The following is a 21701-nucleotide window of genomic DNA, read 5'->3' on the forward strand; positions in this document are numbered from 1 at the left end:
AAGCTACATTATCGGGGTCTGTGGTAGCTAAGACAATATTACCCCCCCTTTTACCTCCACAGCCCTCACATGAGCAATGAGCACATAATTACCAACAAAACTGTCCCTGCAGCAGCGTGATCATGTGTTAGCATTAGCATTAGCAACATTGTGAATGTGAATTGTAGAACCTGACTAAGCTGCCCCCCCTCTCCATCAGAGGGATGGACGATGTCTGGACAGGCAAAGTCTGCGGCGTTTCTCTCGTTGGAATCGGGCGCCAATAGGGCCTCCCGCTCTGCCTTCTGATATGACGGGGGCGTTTCCAGTCTGCCCACCGCCCGACCGATGCTTCTTAGGAGCAACTGTTGAATGCAAGCAAACTAACAGCATCCACAGAAAACAAACAGCAATTCTATTTTCATAAGTAACTAATGTGGTGGCAGACAATTAATCAAATACAGCTTCAAATCTGTTTCTAGCGAAATTTGTCAGACATTGAATGTTGTGATGGACCTAATTAATCCTGTCAATGTTTTTATTTATTCATTTATTTATTTTTTTCCGGAGGTGATTCAAACAGAGACTGACTCAAAACCACCTGCAATTTTATCAGTCATTATATACTCATCTGGAACTCCAGTTGGGATGCCAATAGCATCTGTGTAAACTGGACTGTCCTCCGGTGTCGTGGTGTATGACCTCAGGTGTGACCGTGTCATCACCTCAGCCTCCAACACGTAAATCTGATTGGGAGAAATGAGACACACAAGCACACATCTCCCTGCCCAGGTTGGGGCAAGAAATCATTTGTGTCTTGGTGTTAGTCTTGTTAGTTTTGTGGTTGAGCTTTAGTTAAGTGCAACTGTAGTTTTCGTGAATTCTTTACTAAATCCTCAAATTTCTTTTGGACTTTATCATCGTCTCGACATCTCATGCTCCACTCTTTCTCTCTCTTGCTTGAGTTGACATGTTTCTGAATGGATTATTACCAATTTTTTCAAATTAAAAATTCTCTCCTATCATCAGTAAAACTATTGTCCTTGTTCATGGATTCCGGCTGTCGCAGGAGGGCCCTTCCCCGGCAGCCAAAAATCCAAGACAGGACATGGGGGTGTGGTTTGCTATTTTCTCACAGTCTCAAGAAAATACACTTTTTGACCACATCCCTTGTGAATTTCAAATCATCTTGTATCATCTTTTTTATTTCAGTCTTTTCTCAAAAGCTGCTTTACGGCGTGAATGAATGAAAAATATGTTAATAACCTTAAAGGGAAATTATTTCCCTCTGATAAGAACACGTACAATCATATGTTACACAGGAATGCACAAAAATCCAACTGTCACAGTTAGACAACACAGCATTCACTAAATAAACACATAAAAAAATCCAGAGTAAATTATGTCAAGAGTTATAAAAATGAAAAAAAAAAATAAATAAAATAAAATAGACCTTTTAAAACCTGCTTTAAGTCAGTAAAGCAGTGTTTCAGTCAGGCATCCAAGTCATAGTCAGTCATGGCAAAACGTCTTCCCCACGTGTGATGTCATTTGGGGTTGAGAGATCTCTGTAAAATCATGGATCCAAAAACTTAAGCACATCATTTATGTTCATGTTTCACTCACGATCGTTTGTACGAGGTCCAGACAAAACGTATACACCTCTAGAGTAATAATTCAGCTAAAAAACCCACGTGATTGTTTCACGAGCGGAAAGAGCAAAGACAAATATCATTGTCAAGAAAGAAGAAACGTGGCATTTGTCCATATATATATATATATATAAAGTAAAATGTTTATCATTAAAAATACAAGAAGAAGTGTGAGTCAAGGTTTGCATTTATCAAATTAAATAATTAATCAGTTAACCAATATGAGTCTGCTGGAGTCTTTTTCACCTTTTAGTTCAGCTGGGGCTGGATGACGTACAGATTCTTTACCGCTCTGAGCTCTGACACTGGTTTCCAGCCCCCAATAGGTTCTGAACAGACAAGATGTGGTTTTCTGTGGTATTTTAGGCCATTCAACAAAAGGCACGTTGGTTCATGAGTGATTGAATGAAAAGATAAAACATCCTGATTTGCTTCTGATCTAAATAAACATCATCATGGGCTGAATCCTGTGTTCCTAAGGTCAACCTATAATCTAATGAACAACCAGGAACTGTTGACAACATTACTTCTTCAGTCATTAGAATCATAATCATAACCTGTGGGTCTGTCTATGTTTACCATAATGGTGTTGTTGTGTGTGTTTGTATCTAAAGTGTTCATAGGTGTGTTTTCTTCAATGCTCTGGCCTTTCTCCCCTGTCTCCTCATTACTTCATTTACGGCCTTGTTGCTGGATGAACACATGACTCGTGTCACACATCCAGTCTTTAGTGAACATCAACATTGGTATCTGGTGTTGCCACCTTTGAATTCCCTTTGCTTTGTGAAAGTATCCCAGAATGCTGCTCTGGAAGAAACAGGACATCTTGGGGGAAAAAACAGTCAGTTTGAGTGTCTTTAGGTATCAGAAAAAATGTTGCAGACAGGATGTGAAGACAGTGAAGACAGATACAGAGCCCTATCCTATCGCTTCCCCTACATAACTGTTTGTCCTTCTCTTCAAACATATTTTTTCCTTCATTACTTCATTTAACTGCAAACCTCTTAGAAATTACATAATCCCTCCTCTTGGAAATTAACATTCTCTTCATACTTAGCAGTCCATCTCTTTTCTCTTTACCTCTTCTCCTTCTCTTATCAACGTGGCCAAAACTTTCTAAACAATTCTTGTTCAACGTAACTATTAATGTTAACCCTCTTTGTGATATGGTGCCAAAGTGAAACATTTATAACCACATTTATTTACCCCATTGTTCCTAGCCGGGCCTGTGAGAGGATTACCCCCATTGGTTCCCCATCATAATTTGAACTGACTCAGGGACATGTAGAGATTTATTCTCATTAGTACCGCTTAACCTCCCTTCTCAAGTCTATTCCTTTATTGGGCAGATCAATCCAGAAGCTACAGGTTGTTCTCCTCCTGCACTTTTTCCTCCCCTCGTAGCGATCCAGTACGCCTGACCTGCTGTGTCTAGCCTTCCTAGCAGTGCTAGCAGTGCCTGTTCGGGGATTTCTTTTGCAGCTTCTGCACCTAGATATATTTTTAGACAAGTCCAGTCTGTGTCTACTGATCCCTCCCCCTCTAGGCTGCTTCCTGATTTTAACTTCCAGTCTCTTCTTGACCCTCCTAGCGTGCAGATCTCTCCACACAAACCAACTCTACGCACTTTCTCCTTCACTTATGCACAAATAAATAAATACACACGCTTTAAACACACTTTAACACACTTTCTACTACTCCATCTGCAGCACATACGGTTCAATCTCAGTCGAACAGTCAACCACCGACTCTTTTTTTTTTGTTTGTTTTTGTTTTTTCAACACACACACTCACATCTGAGCTCAGCGATCATTCACTCAATCACTCAGTATCACTTATGACGTCCAAACAAACAGTTTTCCACACTCATAAAAGAAAAAACCTTTTTATCCCAAGCTTGTATCTTCAGATTATTTGATTTGTATGCTTGTATTTACAATGGGCTTATCAGTCACACAAATTCTCATTCACTCTGATCTTCCCATACGTATGGTTGGATCTTATCAAACACACACTAACTCTGGGTGACCTTATTTCAGCCAGATGACGCTTAAGAAACGCACCCCAATGTATACACGGATGTATGCAGACACTGAAAGACTCACCACAAGTTTATATCAATTACTTATACAGTTTATGCATTCATACGCCCATTTTATTTCAGTGGGACATGTGTGTAGTGGAGGGGGTTTTCAATTTAGATTGGATTCAATTTTAAGTTCATGCGCATGAAGTGATTGCTATATTTAGCTGCAGCCTTTTTTTACGCTATTTCACAAATTACGGTTCCCAAATTATCTTTATATCACCTTCACTTATTGTGCACTTATATATATTTTTCTTAATTTCTTATTTTTACCGGCCGGTTATTACAATTTATTATTATGTCAGTATATGATCGTTATCTCTTCAAACTATCTTCTGGATTATAGAGACACGATAGGCGTAGTCTCTTAACTATGCTATTTCTTGGCACCTTTTCTGAATATTAGAGTCAAATTGTGCCACTATCGGTTACTGCCGGCGCTCGATCAAAGACACACAAATGGACAAACAAAACAGCTGCTTCACCGCCGGAAGCAGTAGAAGGGCCCAGGGTTGTCAACTCAAAACCCTGGAAAAAGCTCAAAGTCCACACTGGGACCCCCTGGTTTCCCAAAACCAGTAATAACGCAAGTCCACACTTGGACCCCGGTTTCCCAAAACCGTATTCTCAGCACAAGTCCACTCTTGGACCCCGGTTTCCCAAAACCGTATTCTCAACACAAGTCCACTCTTGGACCCCGGTTTCCCAAAACCGTATTCTCAACACAAGTCCACTCTTGGACCCCGGTTTCCCAAAACCGTATTCTCAAAGTGGTCTACCCATAGACTCACCCTGGTCTCCCAAGACCAGTAACACAACATGGTCCACACTTGGACATCACAGTGGTCTCTCTAGACTCACCCTGGTCTCCCAAGACCAGTAACACAAGTCCACACTTGGACATACGAGCTTCACTAAGCTCCACAAACTTCTCCCCAGCTGCTGTCTTAATTTCTGGCTGTTCCCTTTTAGTTGTAATGCCAATCAGTCCAATTGTCGCTTCACTTCTCTAAGTGAAGCTCTCCTTGCAGCAGCCGTCCATGTGCACCTGGAGTTTTAGCGAAACACACCCTCTGCTGCAACACCTCTCACGTCTCTGAGGTCTCTGAACAACTATTTGGAGCATCCAACTACGCTTAGTGACTTAAACTTTAGATATTTTAACTTTGCCAATTCAAATTTGTGTAAGGGATTCAAATGACCTTACCTTTAGCTAGCCTGTCACACCACGCAGAGAGGATGCCCCTCAGAGCCGCACCAACCGCTCTCCTTCCTTTCAGAGATCCTCCTGATCCTGTATCCTGTTCGTGACGCCAGTTTTGTGGTGAGAGTGTTTTGTCCAGCAAAATACCAAAATAAAACCAAAGTACAACGAGGATGATGTTACAGCCAAAACGGGAATTCTTTTATTGATACGCAGATCATCAGTACAGATCAATCGGGAACAGCCCCTGGATGCATGTCTCCTGACACTTTTATAGTCACAGTCCTCCATTTGTGTGTGCGTGAGCTTTGTTCGTGTCCTATTCATGAGAAAACAGGAAACCAATTGTTCCCGGCAACTGTCCAAACCTAGGTAACCATCCCATGTCAGGTTGACCCGCTTCCTGTCTTCCTGTTTTTCGGACAATCTGGTTATTCGCTGCCAAACTTGAAAATGTGTTTCCTCTGATTTGAAATGTGACCTACACATGCATTATTTTGCTTCCACATCTTAGATTTGGGTCAATTTTCAGCAAATCTTTCTCTTATTTTTAGAATTACACATGAACATGTTCGGGTCAATCCTGATTGGACTGGAATTTAGATTAAAGTGACCTTAATCCTTCACCTGACTCCATCCAATAGTCCGTCTCCCTCTCTATATATAGAGAGAGTGATGGATATGCAGAGAGACCTCAAGTTGAATTAATTAATGTGTTACTATGGTGACGTCTGGACTAGACAGAGGGAATCAGCCAGTGATCTCATGACCTGCTTGGATTTGGCGATGCACCAAGGAACAATAGTGGGGAATAAAGCCAGAAAACCCAGCTCTTGTCTTTTTTTAATTGTTTCTTTCCATCCCACTAATTCCATTGAAATTCCCCACTCTTCCACCCGATCAACTATTTCTCTCTGGATGCAAATTAAATGTCTCCAAACAAGCATGTGCACTCATCGTTTACACTGCAGTGAGTCCATCAGCCAGAATGATAGCCTGTGTTCACTTTCTTACGTGAAGTAGCTGTGAACACATTTTGGATGCGTATAAAAAGCCTCATTTATCAGCAGCACCGGAGTAATCATATTTAATATGTCCCTGTTTTCAAATGAAACTGCTGAATTCCTGTCCCCCCCCCCCCACACACACACACACACACACCTCGGACAGAGATTAATTAGCCATGAGCGTTTTTCTGCTGCCACACAAAAGTGCTGGTAGGGTCCAAGCCAAGCTTCTGCACCCCCCCTACATATGGACACACTGACATGTTAACATACACTAAATCAACAAGTCTCTACTGGGTGACTCCTGCTGTTGTTCAGCATTGGTCTGCAAAGGGGTTGGGGGGTCGGGGGTGGGGGCACAGTTGATCCTGTGATGTGGCAGGAAGACAGAAAGAGAGAAAAACACTGTAAAGAAAATAATCCGACAGAGGAAGATGTCTGACCCGCTGCCGCCTCCCCTGCAGGTTCAGTGATGCAAATTTGATCGACTCTCACTGAATCTGTTCAGAGGTCTGTGAGGTGTGAAAAGCAAACCGTGTCTCTCCTCATCTATGGTTAAAGGCTTATGGTAAAATATTTAACTGTACTGTTTCGAGTCCAGATTTATAGTGTTGGGCAAATTAAATTAAATTTAAAAAAATCAGCACATTATCACGTTCTAGATTCCAACTAATTTGAGAGTAATCTGTGCAACTCAGTGTTAGAATTCCAGTGGAGGAATTTTGTTGAGGTTAGCGTACCTGGTGACTATGCTAAAGTGCTGCGGTTACACAACCGTGAAAATAAATGTCTGCTGTCTCCCCATGCAACAAGCAATTGAAAGAAGATGAGAGAGTAGTGCTGCTACAGTGTTTTTGTTTAGTGGAGGATTTGGAGGAGGTTTGCACGCTGTGAGCTGTAAAGCTCTGGATTCTGACCATAGATAGGGAGAGTTTTTGATAACGAGAGCCATTGTTGGATGGATTCCATCAGATTGAAGGAGGATAAGCTGCTTGGGGATGCGGTTGGAGCGGAAGTCTTTTAGGTGCCGTCATTTATCCAAAAGAGGATATCAATCATTGACTTGGTGATTGAGTTTAACTTATTAGACAATGAGGACAAGTGGGCTGTGGAGATAAGTGGATGTGGGATAGAGGACATGGGATAGAGCAGTTGTATTTGAAGAGGTATACAACTTGTGTGTATGCATGTGTATTTATCCCTTTGACCTTTAAGTTGTGTGTTTCAGAGAATGTTGGTGTGTGTTTGAACACTACAGACAGGATGTAAATATCTATTGCAAATAGTGAATTTAGATATCAGACACTTGAGTCATTTAACACAAATAATGTTTGCTGTAGTTCCACATAGCTGGTAAAGGTCACCGTAGGGCTTTTGTTAAACAGTGGATGACATCAATTCAGCACTGTTACAATAAAAAGACAAAGAAAACTTATATTAAAAAAGACTACACCAGATTATTATGCAAGATGTCAGAATCATTGTAACCAAGTCATATATTCCCACCAGTAATGAATAATAAGGAAAATGTAAAAGTACATAAATAGTACCGTATTTGGTAACACTTTATTTTAAGATAAACCTATTCACCATTAATTAGTAGCTTATTAACATGCAAATTAGTAACATATTGGCTCTTAATAACTCATTATTAAGAACTTATTAATGCCTTGTTCTGCATGGCCTTATTACACAACCAGTAAGCCATTAACTAACAGTCTTCCCTCAATAACCTCAGAATTCTTGCTTATTAGTATTAAGTAAGGAATTTGTTGTATATGAATTACGATCTCAATATGCTTTGCTTAGTATGGACTTAATAAGGTGGTAGTACCCCAACAATAGTTATTCTCCCTTAATACCACTTAATGAACATAACAAAACACAAAATTACAAATATTAAGTGTCCAAATAACTCTAAATTAAGTTTTTGTTACTTAGAATATGTTCCCCATACTAAAGTGACATCTTGATCATTACTAATTCACTAATAGTTGAAAACTTATTAACCAACACATGTTCCCTAATCTAAAGTTGCCTCCTTTTCACAATTAGTTAATATGTTATAGCACATAACTACTGCAATAAACAAGTGATGGGTTACATCTTTGAAAAATGGATCTATCTATACAGTAGGTTCCCTCTCATTCAGTGGTAGAATAACAAAGACAGCACAAGTACAAATACCTCATTTATTAAACCGCTTACTGGTTGTTTAATAAGGCCATGCAGAACAAGGCATTAATTAGTACTTAATAATGACTAATTAAGAGCCAATATGTTACTAATTTGCATGTTAATAAGCAACTAATTAATGGTGAATAGGTGTACCTTAAAATAAAGTGTTACCCAGTATTTATATGTGAGGAGCCCCCCGTTATTGTTACACATTCATCTGCTATCTATTAACATTGAATTAGTTGGCATTAGCATCAGTGCAGTATGGCCTTTATAACGTCTGCTGTACCGCTTTCATCACATCGAGTTAACTGTTTGAGTGTTTGTCGTGAATAATGAATTCCTTAAAGTGTATCTGACTTTATTCAGATAACTGATGATGCTGATCAGGTCATGTTACCAATGGTTCCCAGTTTCAAAAACCAGTTTTACCTGGTTTGGGTTCAAAGATTGTTCCCTCTGGTTTACCGAATATCTGGACAGTAAAAAAGCAGTGAAATATTTGTTTTCAGTATGGATTGACCTGTGAATTGATTCCAGACCAGCAGCTACACTTTCCAGAGGTGTTTTGTTCAGCAGTCCAAACAGTGTATGTTCATTGATTACCAGAAACCACATACAGAAGTAAGTCCGTTTCATGCCTGTCAGCAATTTATTGACTTGAGTTCTTTAGCTCATGAAAAGTTTACACAGTCGTGAATAAGGACAGCTGCTCAAGACAAATACGATACGAATATAATATAGTACGAAGAGGTTTCAGTGTTTTATTTATTTATTGATTGATTAATTCAAATATAAATAAATACAGAACATAACACATAAAGAGTAACATAAATTACGTTAGTATTGTATTTGCACAGCTATCTAAATCATTGAATTAAGGTGTTCCAATCAGTTCCTGGTGGCAGGAGTATATACGTATAATCAAGCACCTGCTATGCAGACTACTGATATTTGTGAAAGGATGAGTCTCTCTCGCTACTAACTCCAAACTTCATGTGTCAAGGTAGATGATCATCCTCCAGAGTCTTGGTCCTGTCGGGAATTTCTTCCTCAATGGAGGAGTTTTTCTTTGCCGCTGTCGCTTATGCTTCCTCTGGATGGTCCTGTTGGGTTTCTCTGTCTGTTAAAGCACTTTGAATTCTCTGCTAATGTGATTAAGCGCTATATAAATAAAGGTTGATTGATTTATTGATTGATGTGGCCCTCAGACTGGCTCAATGATGCACAGAGAGCTTCATGGAATGGACTGCTATGACAGAGCAGCTGTATCCAAGCCTTACATCACTAATGTGTTGGATGCATTGTGCCAAGTGTAAAGTTTGGTGGAGGGGGGGTTATGGTGTGGGGTTGGTTTCTTAGGAGTTGGGTTTGTCCCCTCAGTTCCAGTGAAAGGAACTCTTAATGCTTCAGCATACCAACACATTTTGGACAATTTCATGCTCACAACTTTATTGGAAGTGTTTGAAAATGGTCCTTTCTTGTTCCAACAAGACTTCGCACCAATGTAGAACACAACTACATAAAGACATTGATGAGTGAGTTTGGTGTTGAAACTTTGACTGGCTTTCACAGAGACTTGACTTCAACCTGATAGAACACCTTTGGGATGATTGGAGCTGAGACTCTGACCTCACAACAAACCTTCATAGAACAGCCGCAAGTGGTCAACCAACATCGTATTAAATCATATGGTTTGAAAATGAGATTGCCACTCCAGTTCATTTGGGTATAAAGCAAATTTTGTCAATGTATGTCCAATTGTGCCATTGACATTTATCTCTGCTTTGAATAATTGGCACTGTAATAAATATTTTATAAACGTACTAAAGAGGCAAAATCAGTTCCAAGCAAACATGTAAATAATCTACATGTTCTGAGAAATCTCAACGGGATAATCCAGTCCGGTTTTCAGCGGCTGAGTGAGTTTTAACCTGCAGGTCAAAGCAAGACAAACTTTAAGTCCAACGGAAGACGCGTTTATATTTCATCAAGTATGTCTCATTGCTCGCTCTCACATTCCCGATTCAGGTCTGTCTGCCTTTTCTGTAACTGGTCCCTCTCTTTTTCACTTTTTCTCTTTCATACATCCTTCCATCTTCTATGATCCATCCTCATTCTTTTCCTATCAGCATTTCACCTGCCTTTTTATTCTCTCGTCTTGCCCTAAATCATATGCGTGGCCCCTTTTTTCAGTGGTCCTATTGGTCTATCTCTGTAGAACAGTGGTTGGCTGTTAGCGGTGCCCAGACGTCATGGCACATGGCTGCAGCAAACCGTCTATAAATAACCCGGTCTCATGGCGCTCAGTCCAAGACAGGACCGAGAGGGAGGGCAATCTGCTGTCTCCCTCAAGAGATGCTGAAAGGGGAAGGTGCAAATAAAACCGTGATTATGATTTTCATTAATTTTGTAAAGCAAACTCTCAGTTCCTTCGCCGTGCTCATAAAAAAATTACACCCCAAAATGGATCCAATCTCTGCTTTCAAAGACATAAAATCCAGTCAGACTCTCGGTTACATTCTTGTGCTTCTTTTCTCGAACTGTTTGCGAATGTGAGGGGTTGTGTGTTAAAGCATCAATATTTTATATAAGCTTTCTCATCTTTGTCAAGGGTTGTGAAGCACAGTCCTGCATAAAATGTTAATATTTTACTGTCATAATTCTGTTCATACACGAATGAGAACAAACAGACAAATTTGATGATTGCATAGGCTTTGGTTCAGATCAACGTTTATATTCTTCTTTCATGACACAGTTCAAACAGCTTTAAATTAGTTCATCAGTTGATTCACAATCTTTTATTATTCAGTGTGGGAAAAATATGTTTCTCTCTTATATCACTCTAATCATTCAAGACTAAATGACAATTTATTAAACAGAAAACAAGCCAGACAGAGAAATTAGGAAAATTATTATCACTTTTTTTTTCGACCTACAGGTGAATTTCTGTCACATAATGGCTTTTTTGTTTGAATTAACATTCTATCACAACAATACTATTCTGACGAGTAGAAACGGAATGAAGTTAAAGATATTCAAACATGACGGACATCTCAGGAAAAGGGAAAAGAGCAAGAACACGTTCTGTTCTTATTTAGCTTACATGCTATGAGTAGAACAGTCAGTCGATCGATCATCTCGAGGTGTTTTTCATCTATTTTCAAACCTCAGTCAGTAATTTTGACAGCGATCCTGTCGGCCGTCAGATCAGTAAATCTCCAAAGAAACTGATGCTGTCTTTCCTCCAAGACTTCTTTGATTTTGAGGATTTTGTGCAGTAATGATGTCACACTGCTGGTGTGCTTCCGTTTCTCATCATTTCTGTGTGTTGATGTACAAAACTGTGAGGTCATCTGTGAGCAGAGTGAAAAAATCATTTGAAGGTGTTGCTCCGTGTCCTTCTCTAATATATATAGCGTCAGACACATTGTAAATGCACACTCCATTTGTTACGCTCTCCTTTGAGCTTCCTGTCTGTGTGCCTTTTCAAGCATAGAATAAATGAATAAAACCTGCTCCGTCTTGTTGTTGCTGAAAAAAGGTTGTTTTTGAGCCAGAGAAGGTCATCCCTGACTAACGTTGGGCTTATTTAAAATGCAGGTCTATTTGTGTTTTCCAGGTGACACTAACCCCAAGGAGTGCAGCCCCTTCATCAACAGCAGTGATGCAGCTGCAGAGAAGAGCCAGCAGTATGACGGCAAGAACATGGCCCTGTTTGAGGTGTGGTCCTACTCTACACACCTTAATGCATTAATGCACACAATCAGGCGTTATATTCTGCATTCTGTGGAATCAAGCTCTGCTTCCAGTGAGGTCAAAATTAGCAGGAGGAAATTTAACTCTTCTCTGTGTATATTACTCTGTAAAATACAACATGGTGATGATGCTGAGCCAGATTTTTCTTTTCTTGTGCTTGTGCATCTGCAGGAGGAGATGGACACCAGCCCCATGGTGTCGTCTCTCCTCAGCAGCCTGGCCAACTACTCCAACCTGCCCCAGGGGAGCAAGGAGCACGAGGAGGCAGAGAACAATGAGGCTGAGTCATCACGCAAGAAGCCCGTCAAGGTACCATTCTAAATATGTAGTGCACACAATGCAGTGTACAAATGAATGTTATCTACTATATACGTATAATGGTATGCATACTGCTAAGAGGCATCATTGATACTGTGGAATTCTTCAACCTTAGCAATCCATAATGTGTGACCGTTGATATAAATAATGGCTTCAAGCAGGATCTTTTTCTTTTTTTTCAAAATGTGTATCATCTCATGGTGAAAGAATTTTTCAATTTCACGTGTGACGCTTTCAAATATGCAGGAATTTTTGTTTTATTACTTATTTTTACCTTTATATGTATAACTGCTCATCTTATTGCAAAAAAAAAAAAAAAATCTTAAAGCAAACTTTATAATGTGTTTAAAGAGCATCCTAGTGATATGTGATATTACATGAATACTGTAGGGCTGGAAGGGAATTTTCCTGTTTCTGTAATTCCAGTCAGATGAAGCACAGGCTTCTGATTTCATGAAAATAATATTGTTGAAGTGACAGCTTAAATAATTTCTTCAAGGATTATTTTGTAGATTTGCATTGGTTGCTGCCGTGCAGTTTATTGCACTCAGGGAAATCTGTTCACAGGAGAAAAAAGGTTAATGCTCAGAAATTATATTTAAATATATAAATATTTCTGTTTTCACATCAGAAACTCTTCAACCAGGTTTGAATCCGTCAATCACTCTATGTTGATATTCTAAATCCCCTTTTCCTATTTCTGGATTGCGTCTTAGATGCCTCTCACCAAAGAGATCCCTTCCCATCATCCTCTAGTGTTTCTCGGTTGTTGGATGTTGAGACGCCAACAGGAAGCAGTTTATTTATTCTTTATTTTTGCTTCCACCTTTGATAGGCAAACGGACAGATATATTATTAATGCTGAGGGAAAGACGGCTTTAGTCGGAGGCGAAGCTGGAATCAGAAGAATGAGGATGATGGTGATGAAAACACTGAAAGCTGTTACTGCAGAATGATGGAATCTTAATGTGTTTTACACTCAGAGTCTCCGAACATGTAGTTTAGACTTTGTGCGTGGCCAGAGCGGTGACGGCTTGACAGCTGTTGTTTGAGCTTTGACCCCGTCTGTTACACTCAGACAAGTTTTCCTCTTGTCTCTCACCTTCAAATGGAATCTTTGATGCTCCCCCTGGACACCAGTTTTCCTGTCTGAGATTCGGCTTCACTTTCCCTCTCTGAATCCACGAGTTACAGATTTACAGTTGATTTTTTTTTTTTTTTTTTTTTTTACCGACTGAATTTAACTCAAAATATTCCAAAAACTCATGATCTGTTCTTTTTTAAATCGTGGCATCCTGACTGAATATAACAAGGGCATCCTTAACCCAATTAAAAGGAAAAGATGGTGTGAGAGAGAGAGATTCCCCATAATGCTGCAGATAAATAAGATAAGAAAATCAAAGAAAAAAGTTAAATATGTAAAATATATACAGTATCTGAACAGTAATTTTATGTACAGTGTAAGAGCTTAAAGTGTGTGGGTGCTCAGTCTATTGTATTTAAAGAAGAGGCACCATATTGCACTAAAATTTGAACATATCTGTTTTTTCATTTTTTTTGTGTTGATATTTCATAAAATAAGTGAACCTTTTATCCCTCTGGTATTTCTTTTCTTTTTCTTTTTTTCTTTTTTTTTTTTTTCCATAACATACCTCAGAAACTATATATACCTGTAATTAAAAAAAAGAAAGAAAAGAATAATCTTTGCTAATTTTGTTTTTTTTAATCTTCCATGTGAAGATGATGTTCAGGTTGGTCGTCTTCTTATCACCATGAATCCAAATCAATGACTCTCCTCATCTAAGGACTGGATGATACTGTATGTCTCATACTGATGCATCTGTTGCTCTCTAAAATACTGCGTCTGTGTTTTTCCATTAATTATCTGAGTGCTTTTGCCGAGAACAGCCTAATGTTCCCTCACATAATTATTGTTTCTCCTCACTGTGTTTTATGATCCCTAATTTTATCTTTGACCTCAGTGTCTTCTCTCCCTCCCTCCCTTCCTCAGCAGACCGAAGCGTTGAATCGGTTTTCCCATATGCAGCCATCTCAAGGATGTACCCTGATTAATATTGATTAAATGCTAATATTACGTCAGCTCGCGGCAGATCTAAACAGCAATTTCACATTTAGACACCAGCGCTGTGAGCGTAGTGGACAGTTTTATTCAGTGTTGAACATGAAATATGAGGTTTATTTTACAAACATGATGTCTTAATTTAAAAATTAAATTGATTTAATTTGTGGCCATATGTGACAAAGTCTGACAAGCTAAAAACAGCAGATTTGGAAATATTTTACAGCGCTTGATTTGTGTTTTATTTCTGCCCATCAACTCATAGATTAATTATCTAATGTATTCAGGCCCAGTGACACTGAACAACAACACATATTTCTCATCCAAGATGAACAGTGCAGTCAAAAACACACACACACACACACACACACACACACACACACACACACACACACACACACACACACACACAGTTGTGAAATTCAGTAGATTTTTTGCCTTCTTTCCTGCGTTATATATAGTTGTGTTAGCAGCGTAGCGTACGACTCCAGCTCACCTGACCCGCTTTCATCCAAACGGGGTTAACACTGACCTGAATCTCAGAGAGGAAATGATTAAGCATAGCTGCTGTTCAGCAACACACACATGCATGAGAGCGGATGAGTCCTGCAGCCATTAATGTGAACGGAAACGCACAAGGCTTTGTGTAGAATGTTCTAGGAAAAACACGTTCGGAGCTATTTGGAGCCGGTGAACCTTCAGCGCCGCCGAGCACGATGGCATTTCACAGATAACTTGTGGATAACGCTTTCACACACATGCGGCGTTGACCGCTGAGTGACTGGTTCATCCACAGCCGGTCGGGGAGGCCGATGTTCACTGGCCTTTCCTCTTCCTGTCTGTTTAATAATTCAGCACACCTGAGCAGAAACACATTTGCCCTATCAGCTCTTGTTTGTCCAGCAGAGCATGGAGATGGTGTCACAAGCTCCCAGTTGGCTTCCCTCTCTGTCATTATCCTCCTCTCCCTCCCTCCCCCTCTCCACCTCTGTCTCTGTCACCACTTTCAGAAAAGTTAGTGTCCTTTTCTCTCCTCTCCACTCCTTTCTTCGTCTCACCGATCCACTACTAGATTAATGCCCAAAAGAATTGATTTAAAAGTGAACAGGACTTTGCCAGTCTAAGCAGGTTTCTACTCACATTCCTCCAAGTATCCCTCTGTCCTCTTTCATTGTGGGTCCCTTGCTGCCAATGATATAGAGTCATTTTCACTTTGCTGTTTTTACTTCCTCTCTTCCTCCTCAAACTCCGGTCTCCATGAGGGAGAAAGTAGAACTTATGCTAACCTCAGCAGTTCAGCATCTATCCATCGGAGGGTTGAAGTGGAAAAATGGTGAAGAAGACAAATAAAAATAAATAAATAAAAATAAAATGTGCTTGGCACTATTTAAATGTTGAATGAGGTTTGGTACATTTCATGTGGCTTAAATGATTTGTTTTGAGAGAAATTGTTGAAATGAGGTGCAGAGTTTTGTTGATTTTGCATTTTGATATTGAGTTTATGACAAAATAATACTTTGGCAAATATGATATATTTTTGTTCAATCCCACTGACTAACTTAGTGAATTACTAATTAAATGTTTTTGTGACCTATTTTGTGACCTATATGGTTAATTCATGAATCATGTAGCTGTTCTTATGGCGCAAAACATTTATATATATATAAGTAAAATAATAATGAGTCTTATTATTGTTATAATTTTATTTATCATAAACAAAGTAACATTTTAGAATAATGGTGCTCACATCTGAATGTATTATTATTTATTCTAAGGATTTTCACAAGTGTTTTTATCCAAAATTCACAGATTGTGATTGGCTTAAGTCTGTCACATGATAGGCAGATGATTTTCGTACCCAAAGAGATCCTGCATCACAACAACAAGCAAATTCACAGCGTCAAGAGGACAATAGTTCCTTTCAGAACCACAAGATTTTGCATGTCAGGAAAAAAATAATAATAATGTGTGCAGCAGCAGAGTTTGGTGTTTCGTGTGAATAAAGTGCTCCTGATGGATGTGGAGGCTGGAGAGGGAGACGGCCTGGTGAGAGGCTAGTGGTAAGTGGTAGGGCAGCAGGCGGCAGTGGATCTGGAGTGGATGCTGCTAAAGGTCCTGTTGTGCATCTAACACACCTGAGCCATGCATTCAGTGGGTTGAGTGCACTTCCCAGGGGGTGGTGGTAGTGGTGGTGGAGTTTGGGGGGCAGCTGTTCCTTCCTAATTCAGTGGTGCCACGCTGGCCTACCTGTGGTTCTGCAGCAGTCAGTGTTGCCTTTTCTCTCGGTGGCTCGCTCTCCAGGGAAATCATCATTCTGCCAGCTCCCAGCCCATTGAACAGACACTTATTCAGAGCGTGTGTGTGTGTGTTTGTGTGTGTGTGTGTTTTCAGAGCAGATGCTGGACGAGACCGCAATCCCTGTCCACAAATGAACAAATGAAACACCAAATGAATGAAAATAGAAAAATGCATCCCTTCCAATAAAGAACCCTCCTTTTGTTCCAATCGGAATCATTGATTGGATGCGTACACAAGTGTTCCATCTGTTTGAGGCTATTTATGGAGTCGTTGGGAGCATGCATTTGCTCACCAGATGTTTTTGTTCCTGCGGTTGTTTTTCAAACCCACTGAGGTGTTTTCATCATGTTCAGGTTCTCCGGCTCGCTGTAAGCCCCCGTCTGTATCTATTGTCTCCGTCTGTACATCTTATGTAACAGCCAGGATTTTCTAGCAGACAAATACTGTTTCAAAGCCCGCTTGTTGTCAAATCTGGATTATAATTTATAACTCAGCTGTGAGCTGCAGATATTCATACAGCATCGGACATATGGGGCTGCTCGATCGTACTTTGGCATTATGTGGATATTTTGTAGTCTGTGAAGGGTTAACAGTCTCCCTGGTAGAGATGTTTAGTGTGATCTGTTATCATTTAAAAATTATTAGAAGAGAAAATGTCCCTCTTTTTTTTACAGAACTGTAACTTCTCTCCTTATTCTGCCTCGATGGTATCTCCTTTGTCCTCAGTGGAATCTCAGTGAGCCATTTGATTTCACAAAGCCATGTTTTGTTTTGTTTTTTACATTTTTTTATTTCTTATCTACTTTTGATAAAATATACACTTTAGGAAAACTGTGTTTATTTTTCAGAAATTTATTTTTCTGTTTGAAATTAATAGAATGAAACCATGTCTTTACCTATTTTAGTCCAAAAGCCACAAAGTCATGCAGATTCAGTGAATTTAAACAGTTCATGGCTCAAATAATGCAATCATGGCTTTGAAATGACTAGAAGTTCCTCATTTTCCTCGCAGTTATTCTATATTAAGACATTTATTTTTTGCTTCACTTAATTACTTATATTTACAGACTGACCAGAGCTGTTTTCTGCAGCAGCAGCAGACATTTCTGGTCTCACAACAAAGTGCTGATGATATCCTTTCTACCTGCATCCCCAGACTGCTAATGTGTGTTACACACCGAGTCCCTGAAGGCTGTGTCAGGGGAAAATCAGTTTGTTTTTTTAATTACAGCATTGCTACTGGATGATTATGAGCTGTAGTTGCTTACTGTAAATACGTGCAAAACAAAATCTTCTTATTTCGCTCTTACTGATTTCTTTAAATAAATGGATTCTATAAATGTATTGCTTTTGGACAATTAAAGTTTTCTTGAACTTTCAACCTTGCACTAATGTGAATATTGATGAAGGAAACAGTGACAGTGATACATCTCTTGGGCTACCAGCTTTTAATGACGCCAGAAATTCTCCATTTAAAGCAAAGATTGAATACAAATGTTGTTTTAAGGGCTGAATCCCATTAAGGAATTCCATGCATCATAAAATATTGAAATCCCTTGACAAGCATATGATGAAAAATCCCCTCCGACACACTGCAGGACACACTCAACGTGAGTCACAATCTGATTTGCATATCTTAGACAACAGGAAAACAGTGCAAATCCTTATCGCCGTATAACGGAGGAGGTGACAGAGATAGATGAGGCTTGTTCTCCCGCTGAGGCCATAATGTGGACCCTTGATTGAGGCGCATTGAGGCTCACAAGGAGAGAGAGTTACTGCTGTGAGGATTAACTAGTGGAACACACTAAAGATGGTGGGTCTCGTGTCAGTTTGAAAAAAATCGGAGCACATGCGCAAAAGAAGGATCATCAGGTTAAATCTATTGTTTTAACAAACATATCAAACATTATTTAACATCAGAGTTTAGTTCATGCCTATGGTTTTAGAACAGAGAATTATTTTCACAGTAAATCACTATAAAAAAGGTCCATAAGGAAAATTGTAGACATGAAAATGATGCCAAATAAGCCCAACAGTAATATGATGGGAGAATGTTCTTCGTCAGTGAGAAACAGGGAGGCTTAAAACAATTTAAACATGGTTTTAAGATAAATAACAATTTTATGATTAAGGAAATGCATTCAACGTGGGTTTTTTTTAGCAATTTTATTTGTCATCAAAAATTAGAATGCAGTAAAATCTTAGTAAAAAGATAGTGATTCATGAATATGCACAATATGTTTGATGTGTAATTGTAGATTACAATCAAAAATCGGAAACATTATAAGGCTGTTTGTTCTTGAAATCACAGGTGATTCAGATTACATGCATCACATATGTACACAACACAACACGACTTCTCACTTTTGCTTCTCTCCACCACCGCGTCTCTGAGATAAGGTTGTTAATTACAGCTCTGAGTGTGAGCTCTCACGCCATTGTTTATCTAAAGGAAATTAGAAGATAATTATATTTGTAGGACCTGTTTGGACTCGCTCTCCCTTCCCCTGTTTCTCCATCCACATGCTCCCTCTGTTCATCTCTGCAAACAGTGCATTATTAATGCTCTTCAAATAAATCACATACTGTAGCGGCAGACACACTATTATTCATCAGATGTCAGCCACTTGTCAGGATGATTTGATTAAATGTCTGCTTTATGAATTCAGCATCTGCTGTTGCTTCTCAGTGCAAGGTTGTTGTTGTTGTTTTTTGTTTTTTTTAAGTCCTCCATCTTGTGTCGTGTCGATTCTGTAAATTCAGTAATTTAATAATGAGAATATGTTTCTGGTTTTTTTTTTCCACAAATCCTCTCTTGCAACAGCCTCTTTACAGAAACTACAGCTGATCAGGTTTCTATTCATTCTGTTTGTCTGTATGCGAGTTTATAAGAGGTGTGTGTTGTGTGTGATGTAATGATGTGACAGTTGAGGTGTGTGTGCTCACACTTATAAATATAGGTCACGGCTGAATGTCAGCATAATTACCCTTCATTGGCTAAACTGTCCTTGAGCAGGAAATGAATATTTCTCCATTATGGCCCAGGTCAGGTGACACGTCCTTCAGGTGTAATACGTATACCATCACTTTGATTAACACACACACACACACACACACACACACACACACACACACACACACACACACACACACACACACACACACGCACACACACACACACACACACACACACACACACACACAGAAGTACAGCACATAATCCAATAGGTGCATACAAACAAGTACACACAGAACATCCCTGAAACCACCAGCAAACAGTTCTGCTCTAAATCTATCTGAAGTACGACAAATGCAAATTCATTCTGCAAGTAATTACCTGCAATGCAAAGGCCTTGAAAGGATTCACATCCTCAGCAACGGTGAACCGATCAGCTCTCTGTCCACAGATCCACACCGGGGACAGCACTGCACCAAAACCCACAATAACAAACCTACATCAAAAGCCCCATAAAGAAATAAAATTATTCCACCCCCACCCCCCGTTGAACAGATTGCTCCCCTGGCTGTCTCCTGATCTCAAAGTTTCTCTTTTGTTTCCTGGACTCAAACTAATTATTGTTGTGGGGATCAGCAAAGGATTTGCATAAAAGCCTGATGGGAAATCTTTAAATTAATAATACGTTTTAAAAAAGAAATAGTCAAAAGGTACAGTTTTGCAGATATTTAGATCTTTTATCTTTTCGGATCTCTGCGACAGTAGCCTGGAACATTAAAATAAAAGCATCCAGTTAATACTTACATAAAGAAAAACATTAACATTGAACAAGAATGAACAAAAGCAGTAAAGTGCCGATAATGGGCGTTCCTCACCCAAAGCACCAGATCACATTATCACAATACCTCACGCAGCAACAATCTATGCAGTCATAAATGTCTTGTTGCCTTTGTGGCAGCGTAACAGTCTGTTGTGTTGTCTTTGGATGTGACCTTCTGTGAAATAATGAGACACACAAATTTGCACACTGTGATTCCCAGCATGGATGGTTGGTGTTGACTTTTTCATTGATTCATGACAAAGTGAAGCAGGGGTCGTTCAGCCTGTGCTGCACATCTGGTGTTTGAGGCTCGTAAAGTCGTAGTTCAAACCAAACAAATGGAAAACAAAATCATCACAGCTACGCCATTTAAATAATGATTATTAGTTTATTTTTCGGTGAAATCAGTTTGACCAACGTTCTTCCTCCTCATCCTCTTCATCCTCCAGGCACCTCAGCTGGGCACTCTGATGGGCGTCTACATGCCGTGTATCCAGAACATCTTTGGAGTCATCCTCTTCCTCAGGATGACCTGGTTGGTGGGAATCGGAGGAGTCATCGGAACTTTTATCATCGTCACCATGTGCTGCACCACAGTGAGTGTGTTACCAATGATTTTTTTTGATTTTTTTAATTATGCAGAGCAGTGTGGGTGTGGATGTCATTAAAGAGGGACATTAAACTGAAGAGAAACATATTATAGCAGACGTGGCTGCAGAGAGTGCACAGGTAATGAAGTGTGCAGCAGTAAAAGATCCCACGTTATTAAAGGGACTGAGGTTAGTGGAGATTGAAGAAGCAATGGAGCGGCTGGGATTAGATTAGGAGAGGATTTGAGGTGGTGTATCATTCAAATTTAGTTCACCATATATATATGTAGTGTATATATACGTATATATTTGCGGGATTTGTCAGTTGCATTTTGTAAAAATAATAATTTTTTGGATTAAGACATCATTGTCAAAGGTCGTAAATGTCAGAAAGCGAAATCTTCAACAAAGTGGGACAAGCCAAATGGCAGTTTGTGGTTCACAAGTTAATCTATGCATTTTTAAAAAAAAGAAAAATCCTCCATAGTAATCTCTAGAAGTGTCTAATATATAATAGTAGCATAATAATACTGTCTGTGGGCATTGTGGGTAATGCTCCAATCAATCAGTGCAGTTTTAAATGATTTGTTCAAAACTGTGATTTTTTAAAAGAAAAGTCTTTTCCTTCTTTGTTAATTTATCTGTAAATGGTTTAATGACAGGTTAACATTGGGTAGATTACATTTTCCTGTTCATTTGTGACCTTGAGTTCTACCTGGGATGAGGTTCAACATTTCAGTAATAATTCTCGACTTTTTTGTTATGTGAAGA

At 39.3% G+C, this 21701-nt stretch overlaps 1 protein-coding gene across 1 annotated transcript in view; it reads left to right on the forward strand.

The window, feature by feature from the left end:
• Positions 1-21701, forward strand: part of slc12a5a (solute carrier family 12 member 5a) — a 142465-nt gene that overhangs the window by 92388 nt on the left and 28376 nt on the right. The window contains exons 2-4 of the mRNA XM_068314695.1: positions 11729-11829; positions 12037-12174; positions 20790-20936. Coding sequence (XP_068170796.1) covers positions 11729-11829; positions 12037-12174; positions 20790-20936 — 386 coding nt within the window. The remainder of the gene's footprint in view (positions 1-11728; positions 11830-12036; positions 12175-20789; positions 20937-21701) is intronic.

Source organism: Antennarius striatus, chromosome 5, assembly GCF_040054535.1.
Source record: "Antennarius striatus isolate MH-2024 chromosome 5, ASM4005453v1, whole genome shotgun sequence".
Classification (NCBI taxonomy): Eukaryota; Metazoa; Chordata; class Actinopteri; order Lophiiformes; family Antennariidae; genus Antennarius; species Antennarius striatus.